This window comes from Pediculus humanus, genomic scaffold (assembly GCF_000006295.1).
Source record: "Pediculus humanus corporis 1103172107775 genomic scaffold, whole genome shotgun sequence".
NCBI classification, from domain to species: domain Eukaryota; kingdom Metazoa; phylum Arthropoda; class Insecta; order Psocodea; family Pediculidae; genus Pediculus; species Pediculus humanus.
Window position 1 is genome coordinate 89,592 of NW_002987371.1, and position 12,322 is coordinate 101,913.

A 12,322-nucleotide genomic window follows, 5' to 3' on the forward strand; every position below is an offset into this window, starting at 1 on the left:
TATATATATATATATTATATATATTTAAACGAATGAGTTTTCGATACGAAATTTTAACTTTTTTTTTTTTTACTAACGTTTAACTCGATATCACCACCATTTATACCAACAATGAATAAATGAATGGTATATTAAAAAAAAACGTGGCAATAATCAATTAAATATCATTATATTTATTTATCGATTCGAATTGTATCTAACGGTATCGATTCTCCTACCACTTTTTCAAACAAATATACACGCACACGTCAAAATTGAAATATTTATTTAATTAATTAAATAAATAAATAATAATAATAAATAAAAGCTTGTTATATATATATATATATATACTAATTTAACAATCGTTAATTAAATTTTCGCGCGCGCGCGTGTGTGCGTTCGGAAATATATTTATAGAAAAATCAACCAATCAGAAAATTTATAAATATAAATAAAAATTAAATTCTTTGTTGTGATTGGTTAGCGTTTTAGCAAATGAAAAAATTCGATAAAGTTCTAACAATGTAATTATATATTTCGCCGTTTAACGCGCGTAATGTGACGTCATTTTTAATTTTGCGACAAACCCCGAGGAAAATTTTGTTGAATCTACGACAAAAACTCCGATAAATCCGGGAAAAACGCGCGAAAAAGAAAATTTGTTTTTTTTTTTTTTAAATGAGCGCGTTCGGAAATTTCAACGGTTTGACGACGAATTTTGAATTCGAATCGTGCGGAAACAAACGGAAATATCCGAAAATAGACGATCGGAAAAAATTACTTTTTTTAAATGAGTGCGTTCGTTCGGAAATTTAAACGGTTTGAGTATGAATTTTCATTGAATTTGAATTCGAATCGTCCGGAAACGAACGGAAAAACCCGAAAATACACGATTGGAAAAAATTTCGCTATCAAAATTTTTATTGTTTTATATGAGCGCGTTCGAAAATTTTGAAGGTTTGAGTACGAATTTTCAAACCGTCCGGAAACGAACGGAAAAACCCGGAAAAAGACGATCGGAAAAAAATTTTGCCGCGTATTACAAATTTGAAAATTCATTCAAATCCGTTTTTTTTTTTTTTGTTATTATTACGTAATAACGAAACGAAACGAAACAGAAAACTGAGGTCACGCCATTAAAAAAAAAAAAAAATTGTATGAAATGAATACGTTCACGGATTGATATATCGTTTTTTTCGATTATCATGATCGATATATCGATAAATCAATTAAATAATTTTCTTTTTTTTTTTTTTTTTTTTTTTTTATTCGTACCATAAGATTTGAGATTTTTTTTTTTTAAACGTAATATTTTATTTTTTAATCGGTGGTCTGTCTTCTTTTTTTTTTTAGAAACGTTTAATTATACTTTTTCTTATTCTTAATGTCGACTCCATTTTTTTTTTTTTCTTTTCTCCCCTTTATAAATTTAATTAATCGTTATTTTAATTTATTGTTTGTTTTTGTTTAAACAATTTCGTTGCCACCGGTTGATTTTTTTAAAAATTTGTTGAAGGTTTTTTTTTTTTTTTTTAGTTTGTTTCGTCTGCTTCGTATAAAATTATTATTTAAAAAAATGTATACGAAAAATAAATTACTAATAAAATATTTGTTTGTTCGTTTGTCGTGTTAATCACGCATGCATGCATGCACGCACGCACGCACGCCATTTTACCTTTTTTCTTTTTAACGAGTAAATATGCGAATTTGATGATGATGATGATGATGATAATAATAAATTAACGAAAGGTAACAGAAAAAAACTTAAAAAGATATTATCGTAATAGCTAAAAGTAACAAATATAAAAAATTACGTTTTTTTTTTGTCGTGTTTAACCAATGGAGAAGGTTGTTGTTGTAATATTAACAGGTACGAATAATAATTTTTTGTTTTTTTGTACCTGAAATTCGTTTGTTTAATTTAAATTTCTGTCAAAAAAAAAAAAGTAAAAGAAAAAAATTCACTAGGAACTGGTTTTGCTCCCTCTCTCTCGCTTTACAAATTAAATAATTAAACGCATCATCATCATCATATATGCGTGAATTTTGCGTACGTGTCCGCGTGCGTATGCGTGTATTTATTTATATATGTATTTTTTTCGTTAATTTTCTTTTAATAATTAAAATGTTTTTTTTTTTTTTTTTTTTTTAAATTTCGATAAAGTACCGCCATTTTATCCACGACTACCGGATCCGTTCGAGAAATAAAATTCATGCAATTACAATTATTATTATTATTATTTCTTTTCTCGACTCTTTTCTGTCGGTTTTTTCAGTTATTTTAGAAAAGGTCAAAAGGGGACAAAGCAAAATTTTTAAAAAAATCTAAACGGTAACAATAACAAAAACAAACAGCAATCCTATAAAACAAGAAATAGAGAGAGAGAGAGAGAGAGAGAGAGAGAGAGAAGGATGTAGACTAAAAAACAAAGATGTACAGAAAAACATAGATGGGAAGAGAGAGAGAGAGAGAGAGAGAGAGAAAGAGAGAAAGAGACTATAAGAGAATAATGTAGAGAAAAGCATTGAGAGAAGGAAAGAGAGGAAGATGTAAAGAAAAACAGAGAGAGAGAGAGAGAGGGCGAGACGGAAAGAGATACAAAAAAAGGCAGAAAGGAACAAATTGGGATAGCGAATGAAGGAGAAAAGGCACACTCACACACGCTGAGAGAGAAAGAAAAACACTCATACAGAGAGAGAGAGAGAGAAAAAGAAAGACACATTCATACAGAGAGAGAGAGAGAGAAACAGAGACTCATACACAGAGAAAGAGAGACACTCACACACACACACTAAGAGAGAGAGAGAAAGACTCACACACGCACACAGAGAGAGACACTCATACGTACATATATAAAAAAACAGAAGAGAAAAAAAAATGAATATCTTACAATTATTTAAAATAAAATTTCTCTGTGAGAAAACGAGCGTCAATTAAAATTAAATAAATTTTTTTTTTCTTTTTTCTAAAACCACGATTCGTATTATCGTTATATCATCATCATCATCATCATCATCATCATTATTATTATTATTTTTATTTTCCAATTAAAAAATTTTAAAGACGACAAAACGTTTAAATGAATTCATGACAATTTCATTAAAAGAAAAAAAGAAAAACCGCATTAACAACTACTTGATTTTCTGGTCTTTGACCTCCTGCTGACTTTTTCCTACTTTTCACGTTTTTTGTCTTTTCGTAACCTTTATTCCGGCATTTTTGTTTTTGTTGTTGTTGTGGTTGTCGAGTACCTGTCGCGAGTTTAAATTCCCGATAAGGTAAATATACCATGGTGTTTGAAATTTTTCTTCTTCCACGTTGGGATTTAAAAAAAAAAAAAAAAAAATTTCTACGATTGGATAGGTCTAACCTGACCGGAAATCAAACGAAAAAATCCTTCCTTCCACGTGTATTATCATTATCATCATCATTATTTTTTCATCACGACAGGTTGAAATTAAAAAAAAAAAAGATGGCGTTTTTTATTAATAATAAATTAATAAATAAATAAATAAATTTTCAAAATTTTAATTTAAAAATATTAAAAAAAAAAAAAAAGAAATTTTTTCTTTCTTTTCTATTTCCACGTTTATTATTATGATTTATTAAGCGAAAGGTTAAATAAAAAATTACTTTTTTTCTCGAAATCCCGTTGGTTTCGCGCGTAAATATTAAATACAATAAAAATTTATAAATATATGTGCGACTCCTGCCACGTCACACACACACACACACACACACACACACACACACACTGTCAAAGTTTAAATTTTTTTTAAATAAAAGGGTAATTCGTTTTTAATTAATTTCTACCACCACGACCACGTCGTGTTAACTAATCGTTTTATATTAAATTTCTCATATTTAAAATTTAAAAAACAGCAATAATAATAATAATAATAATAATAATAATAATAATAAATTTAATTTATAAAGTTAATAAAAACGATGATGATGATGATAATTCCGCCATTTTTTTTCTTTTTAAATTTTGATTTATCTTTTTTTTTATTTAAAATAATTTTTACGTTAAATACAACGACGACGAAGACGAAGACGACATTTTTTCCTTTCGTGCACGTAAACAAAAAACAACGGGATTTTATTATTATTATTATTATTATTATTATTACTTAAACAAATGCTTGCGTCTAAAACCACGTTTTTAAATAAAGTATGTAACTAACAATCGGGTAAAATTTATGAATTTAAAAAAAAAAAATTATATCGAATCGTTTTGTTTTAATTACGACGACGACGACGACGACGACAACAACAACAACAACGACAACAACAACAACCGAAATGATAATAATAATAATAATTCTTTTTTTATTTCGCGTTTTTCTTTTTTTTCTTTTTATTCCCGGATTATTTAATGAGTCGAAAATTTTTTTTTTTTTTTTTTTGTTGAGACCACCGCCTTAGCTAGTGATGGTCACTTCCGAAAAGAATTTAATATTCATCGTGACTTTTAATTTTTTTTCTTTTTTTTGATTTCGTTTCTTTCTTATCGAAAAAGGTTAAATAATTCACTCGAGAGACGACGCCGCCGACGCCGCCATTACGAAACCAAAACAAAACTGTTTTCTTACTCTATGATTTGATTTTTCTCTCTATTTTTTTTTTTTTCTAAAATAAAAACCCTATCGCGAAATTATTATTATTATTAAATAAATAAAAATTTTCGTTTTTAAATAATTTTTCATAGAGTAAATAATAATAATTATTTACTCTATGACATTAACGCTCAATTTTTTTTTAAGTTTCCCGCGCGTGCGTGCGTGCTTGTTTGTTTGTTTAAAACGATATAATTTTCGATTCGTTTGTTGTTGTTTGGTTGTTGTTGTTGTTGTTGTTGTTAAATAAAACGAAAAAAAAAAAAAATTAAGAGTTTAAGTGAAGGCAGGCATTAATCATCGTAACGAAAATAATAATAATAATAATAATAATAATAATAATAATAATAATAATAATAATAATAATAATAATATTTTTAAAAGTCTAATATTAATAAAAAAGAAGAAAAAAAAAGCTTCCAGGCCAACATAAAAAATTTCGAGAAAAAAAAAAAAAACTGCCAATTATAAAATCTTACGAGTTTTAACTTTTCTTATGTGAAAAACATAACAACAACAACAACAACAACCAAACAACAACAATCACCCTTTTTTTTTAATTAAATAAAAAAAGAAAACAAAGGTTTAATTTATATAAAAAAATAATTTTAAAATTTTTTCTTTTTTTTTTTTTTACGAGTTTTTTTCGTGTTTAAGAACTTATTATTATTATTATTATTAATAAATTGAAAAGAAAAACGCTGCTCGCCATTTTTCATTTAGTTTGTTAAATAATAATAATAATTCTTTATTTTTTTACGACATTTAAAAAATTTTTGCCATCGTTTTTTTTTTAAGACGCGACACGCATACCATAATAGAAAAAAATAAAAAAATAAAAACAAAATCAAAAAAAAAAAAAAAAAAAACAAGACGTAATAATGAAAATTATTTTTTTTTATCATCTTATTAAAGAACGTGAAATTGAAATTGTTATTATTATTATTATTATTGCAAATGATTACAAAAAACACACGGAGAATTTATTTATTTATTTATTTTTTTTAATGTATGAAACTAAAACCTTGTTAACAAAAAAAAAAAAAAAAAAATGGCAGCAGACGTAATAAATATTAAGCGAAGAAATAATAATTTTAAAAATTATTAAATATGTTTATAATAACTATTTCTCTCTCTCTCCCCCTCTCTCTTCTTTTCCCTTCTTCTCTCTCTCTCTCTTTCTCTCTTTTCCCAATTTTCTTTCTTTCTTTCTCTCTCTCTCTTTCTCACTTTTCCCTATCTTCTTTCTTTCTTTTTCTCTCTCTCTCTTTTTCCCATGTTCTTACTGCCTCTCTGTCTCTCTCTTTTTTAAATTTTCTTTCTGTTCCTCTCTCTCTCTCTCTTTTCCCAATTTTCTTTTATTCTTTCTTTTTCTCTCTCTTTCCTCTGTTCCCTCTTTTTCTCTCTCTCTCTCTCTTATTCTGTCTCTCTTTTTCTCATTTTCTCTCTCTCTCTTTCTGTCTCTCTCTCTCTCTCTCTCTTTCTATTCACACACTGTTTTTCCACGTTTTCTCTTTGCAAAAGAAATTAATTTTTAAAACTTATCATTATAATTAATATTATTACTAAATCAATTTATTTTTATGTGTTTAAAGCGTTTGCGAATAGGAACGTTTTAATTACCGAGATAATCACGGGGATATTTATTAGCAGACGACAAAATAAACATTAATCGGTTGGTTGTTAATGAAAAAACTTATCACATAAGCTAAATATAAAAAAACGTTTGTTTTTATGAGAAAATTTTTTAGGCAGTGCTGCCAACGGTACGGTACTATACACACCGAATATTTAAAAATTACGAAATTATTATAATATTTAACATTTCTCGGCGAGAGGTATACGAACGCGTTTCGAAATTAGAAAAAGAGAAAGAGAAGGAGAGAGAAAGAACGAAGAAGAATTTAAATAATAATAATAATAATAATAATAAGAAAAAAAAAAAAAGAGACTTACCGGTGAGGTCAAGGTGCTGCAGATTCGTGCATTTAGTAACAAGTTCAAAGATAGCATTATTGGTAACGGCAGAACACCCGTGGAGTTGTAAATGAGTAAGTTCCGTACACCTTCTGGATAACTGCATAAGGCCTTTATCGGTTATTCTGGCACCGTCGCTTAAAAGTACTTTTTCAACCGTTGGACACGCTCCTGTCGTATTTTGACCGCATAACCTTCTCAAAACACTTCTCACCGCGTTATCACCGGACACATTTTCACCGGATAATTTAATTATTTTCCACAATTGCGGTTCCCAAACTAGGGATTTCCATCTTTTGCAAACTCTTGCGCATATGCACAAATCACTAGAATCCAACCATGAAAATATTTTTATCACAGATTCATCCGGGAGTCTATCGAAATTGGACGGATATGAAAAACATTTGCTAGAAAGTTTTTTACCCTTTCCCGACGATGACGTCATCTTCACCGTAGGCGTCGTCGCCGTTGCCGTCATCGAAACAACGGAAAGCGGATTATTATAATCGGCCCAAGGACCCGGAGTTGACGGACCTGGACTCGGTGATACGAGAGTGTGGTAGCCTTGATCGAGAGAAGGACTCGTTCTACCCATTTTGTAACTTGCATCGAGGTCGGTGGTCTGCTGATAAAGCAAAGAAGAATGATCGATCGTGGGCGATGATATTCTTCTCAGCGGTGAACTTCGCATAATATCGTGTTTCTTTTGATTGGCTAACAACTGTAGGTAATAGGAAGGATCCACGTTGTTGTGAGATCCCACAACTCTCGCATCTCTCGACAACACCTTATCATTGTTTGACGTTTTCGTCGTTCTCATCATCATCCTTTGGTGATATACGTTCGCGGGATCCACTACGACCGACGGAGGCCTATACGACGATTGCGGCAAAGATTGACTACTACTTTCCCCGTTTCTACTTTCCGGTCCCGACGATGACGACGATCCTTTCATCAACGGATGATAATTATTTGATGAATTTTTATTACCGTAATAATTATCATTATTATCCGTATGATAATTTTGAAAACTAGTTTCGCTAATGTTCGTATTATTAATAACATTCCTTTGATTTTTACGATTTTTATAATTTTCATTTTCTTCGTTACTTCTCGGTGAACTCGCGGTGCGGTAACAATGAGATTCTCTCAACGGGGATTGATTTACGTATATGGAAGGTTCTAACGGACTAGGAATTCCTCTCAGATAAGAATACACGGAGGGATCCAAAGGACTTCTCCTGTAACCGATATCCGCCGACGGGGATCTGTAATTTCTTAGATTTTCCATTGTCGTCGGAGAAGATCTACCGAGTTTTGCCAACGGGCATATCATCGGGGATCTTCTAACGGATTGCGGGGGTGGAAGCGGAGGCGGCGGTGACGACGACGACGACGACGACGACGAATTCGATAATGTTTTCAAAGGTATTGGAACTTGTGCCATTTTTATCGGCGTTTTTCACGCGCACACGCGCACGCACCCACTCTCACGCAGGCATTCGGAGTACCTGAAAAAAAAAAAAATAAAAAATTAACGTTTTTTTTTTTTTTTTCTTTTAATAAATAATTTATTACGGACGCCATTAAATTTTCATTTATGACAAAGACGATGATAATAAAACTTCAACAACTTACTATTAATACTAATAACATTAACATTTTAAATATTATATTTATATATATCTATCTCTTTCTTTTTTTCTGTCTTTCTTATAATATCGCGTTACACGTGGAAGCAACAACAACAACAACAACCACGACGAAAAAAAAAATGAGAAAAATCAGGAGCGTAAGTAATAATTTCAAATAAAAAATTGTTTTTTTTTTTTAAATAGTTATTACCGTAATATTAAATACGTTTTTTTCCTCTTTGATTTTAATATAAGATAATAATAATAATAATAATAATAATGAAATTTTTCTGCCACGAATTTAATCCTTTACAACAAATAACGTGCCGTAAATAATGTACGTTACGAGATTTTTATTAATATAAAGTCACCTTTTTTCCTCTCCCATAAATATTTGCATTGTTAGTATATATGCGTGAAAACGCGTGCGTGCGTTTTTTTTTTCCTTTTGAATTATTATTATTATTATTATTTATTTTTCAAAAACAAATTTTGCGATTTTTTCTATTTTTTTTCCCCACAAATTCAAAGAATTTTAAATTGTAATCGAACAGATGAAGACATAACCGAAATTTTCGTTAGGTTTTTGCGTAAAATAATAATAATAATAATAATAATAATAATAATAATAATGATGATGATGATGATGATGATGATGATAATAATGATGATATTTTAGGGATTCGAAACTTTTAGAATATTCCGGATGTATTTAAAAACTCCTCTGCTCTGTTTCGCTCCTCCTCCTGATTGTTTTCCAGCCGTTAATTACCCTCATGATATTCATCATCATTATTATTATCATTATTATCATTATTATTATCATTATTTTAAAAATGAAAATCCGTAAATTTAAAGAAAAAAAAAAAAAGATTTCCCTTAAATAAATAAATTCTTATTAATTATTGTCGTTAAAAACACGTAAAAATCCAATCATTTTTAAGGCAAGCAAACAAACAAACAAACAAAAAAATATATACAAATACAAACACGTACGAATAAGTAAGATTAATAATAATAATAATAATGATGATGATGATGATGATGATGATGATGGTAATAATAACAATAAATATGTGACCGTGATATTATCACAGGAGACACAAAAAAAATATTTATTATTCGTTTTAATCTACTTTTTTTCTTTCCTTCTTTTTTTTTTTTTTTAAGCTTTAAATCGGATTTTGATAATTTTTTTTTTGGACGGGGAGAGAGAGAGGGGGAGGGGGGAGGTAGGAGGTAGGGTTACAGGTACGATCGTAGGTGCGTCAAATACGATCGGTCATTAATAAAAAAATTAAATAATGTCGTTTAAATAAATAAATAAATAAATAAATTGGTAAAACGTGAGAATTTTTAAATCGTGAAGAAGACGAAGGGAGGGAGGGAGGGAAGAGGAGGAGGGAAACTCGAAGAAATTAATAGAGTTCTAATGCCACGTCAAATGCCACGTTTAAATTTAACGGAAATAATAAAATAGTTTATGAAATTTTTTCATGTCCTTTTTTTTTATTTTTTTCTGTGAGTGACAAAATACGAGGAAAAAAAATACGACGGTTCAACTACAACAACCACAACAACAACAACCAAAACAACAAATTTACCCCCCTCCCCCCGAAAAAAAAAATAAATAAGAAAAGTGACACACGAAAACGAAATATAATTTTTTTTTTTTTTATTTTTGATTTGTGTACACATATAAAATTCCATGTGAAAAAAAAAAAAAACTTGATTAATTTTTATTTTATTCATTCTAAAATCACGATTTTAATTTTATTATTATTATTATTATTATTATTATTATTATTATTATTATTATTATTATTATTATTATTACGAGTATAGCGTGTGATACCCGTTGATACATAAAAAATTTATATATATTAACGAGTTGTTATATTCGGGTAACCAACCAGTTGCGTCGGTGACATTAAATTCCCGATTTTACTGTTATTCCTATTACTCCAAATATTTCTTTTCTTTTTAAAAAAAAATTTACGTATTGAACCTGACCTCGTGAAAACGTCACGTACCTAAAAACCCCCCTCTCCCTTCCTCTCCTCTCTTTCCTTTCCCTAACTGTCTCCTATTACAAATGAATACCTCAAAAAATTTGGATTTTAATTATGACGTCACAAACAAATTAATACTTTCTCTCATTCTCTCTCCCCCTCTTTCTCTCATTCTCTCACTCTCTCTCTTTCTCTCATTCTCATTCTCTCCCTCTCTCTCTTTCTCTCATTCTCATTCTCTCTCTCTTTCTCTTTCAATTAATTCTACTGGAGAATTTTTTTTTAGTAAAAACCGACCGCTGGAAATGCGCGTTCCTTTCCCCTCCCCCCAAAAAAAAAAAATTAATAAATTTAATACGAATCAATCATTTTAACACTCGACTGAACAAACTCCAAAAAAAAAAAAATTCCACGTCCGTCTTTTTTTTTTCTTTTTTTCTTTGCCCACAAATTAGGTTAGTTCGAGTATTAATAAATAATTTGAGTTATTATTATTATTATTATCAACAACACCATCGCCATCATCATTATTATTATTATTATTACGTAAGATTTTCAAAACGAAAAAATAAAAAAAATAAAAAAAAAATTTTTTTTTCGCGTGTTGATTCGATTTTATTATTATTATTATTATTATTGATTTTTGTTTCTCCCCTCCACCCCCCTCAGCCCGCAAAATGAATATAATGATAATGATAATAATGAACGTGACATTAAATAGATTTTTATATGCGAAAAACGTCGTCGTGACTTTTGTATAAAAAAAAAGAAAAGAAAAGACCTCGTAGGCGCCCACGAAATTATTTTACTTGTTACAACATAAATAAAAATATTTTTTTTGTCTTCGTGGCGCGTTTATGAAAAAAAAAAATTATCGTCTGCTTTTTTTTTTTGCCGTTTTCAAACGAGAGTAACGACGAATACGTATATATTATAATCATCATTACGTACACAAACACGATAATATTTAATTAAAAGGTCGCGAAATGAAAGGTCGCGGTCGGACATTTTGTAATTTTATTAAAATGGCGGCGACCGAATAAAACGACAACGACAACAATCAATCATTAAATGCGTTTGTTAATTTTATTCATTAATAATTAGCCGTAATTATTTAACCGTCATCGCCATAAAAACACGTGACGTCATTACCATCAAATTAATATGAAATTTTTTTTATTTGAGAGTCAAAAGTACGAATTCGCATTATTATTATTATTATTATTACTATGACACCATTACGTAAAATTCTAGAAAATTTTTAAACAGTTCGAAAAAAAAACGTTCGAAATGAAAACGACCGTTAAAAATCGATAGAAACGTTTGATAACGAAAAAAAAGAAAAGAAAACGCGGAGGCAGTGATGTAAATATTCAAAATGGCGCCATTTTCTCATTCAGATTATTAATTTATTTTTTGTGATGACGTCATCGTACGCGAACGTTCGCGAGGGTGAATGTAAGAGAGAGAGAGAGGGGCTATTGCCGTAGGTAATGCGTAAAGAGGAATAAAGAGAACAACATTTCGTTCGAAAAGATGAACGAATCAACAAACGATTTGTGTAATAAAAGAAAGTTTGATTTTTTTTTTTTTTTTGTTATTTACGGAAGTGATTATTTTTTTAAAAAAAACGTGGAAGCAACTTTTAAAACGTTATCTTGCCCGACTTGAGAAAAGAGAAAATGATAAGTTTATTATTATTATTATTATAAATTTTCAGTCACGACGAATTTGTCGAGTATGTGTGCTGGAGATTTTTTTCGAAATATTTATTCCTGGTTCCTATCCTGGAATTCTCTAGAAATTCGAAATTCTTCAGAATTTTCCAGCAGTTCTTGAATTATTTTCCAAAATTCTCTAAAAGAGTTTTCGGGAAACTTTTCTTGGATTTTCCGAAACTTTCTTAGACTTATCCAACAGTTCCCAAGAATTTTCTTCAACGATTTTTCGGTTTTCTCCATCAATTCTTCAAACGTGGTAATACTGACTCAGCAAGTGCCACGTTAAATTTTTTTTAAAAAAACGCGGCAAATTCAAAATTTACGTGTCAGAAACCGCGAGAGATTTTTTTTTTACAAACCAAGTAAAAAAAAAAAA

The 12,322-nt window shown here is 29.4% G+C and overlaps 1 protein-coding gene across 1 annotated transcript in view; it reads right to left on the reverse strand.

The window, feature by feature from the left end:
* Nucleotides 1–8,026, reverse strand: part of Phum_PHUM359220 (fbxl7, putative) — a gene marked incomplete at both ends in the record, with an annotated part of 20,264 nt that extends 12,238 nt beyond the window's left edge. Inside the window, one exon of the mRNA XM_002427966.1 lies at nucleotides 6,667–8,026. Coding sequence (XP_002428011.1) covers nucleotides 6,667–8,026 — 1,360 coding nt within the window. The remainder of the gene's footprint in view (nucleotides 1–6,666) is intronic.
* Between the last annotated feature and the right edge of the window lie 4,296 nt (nucleotides 8,027–12,322).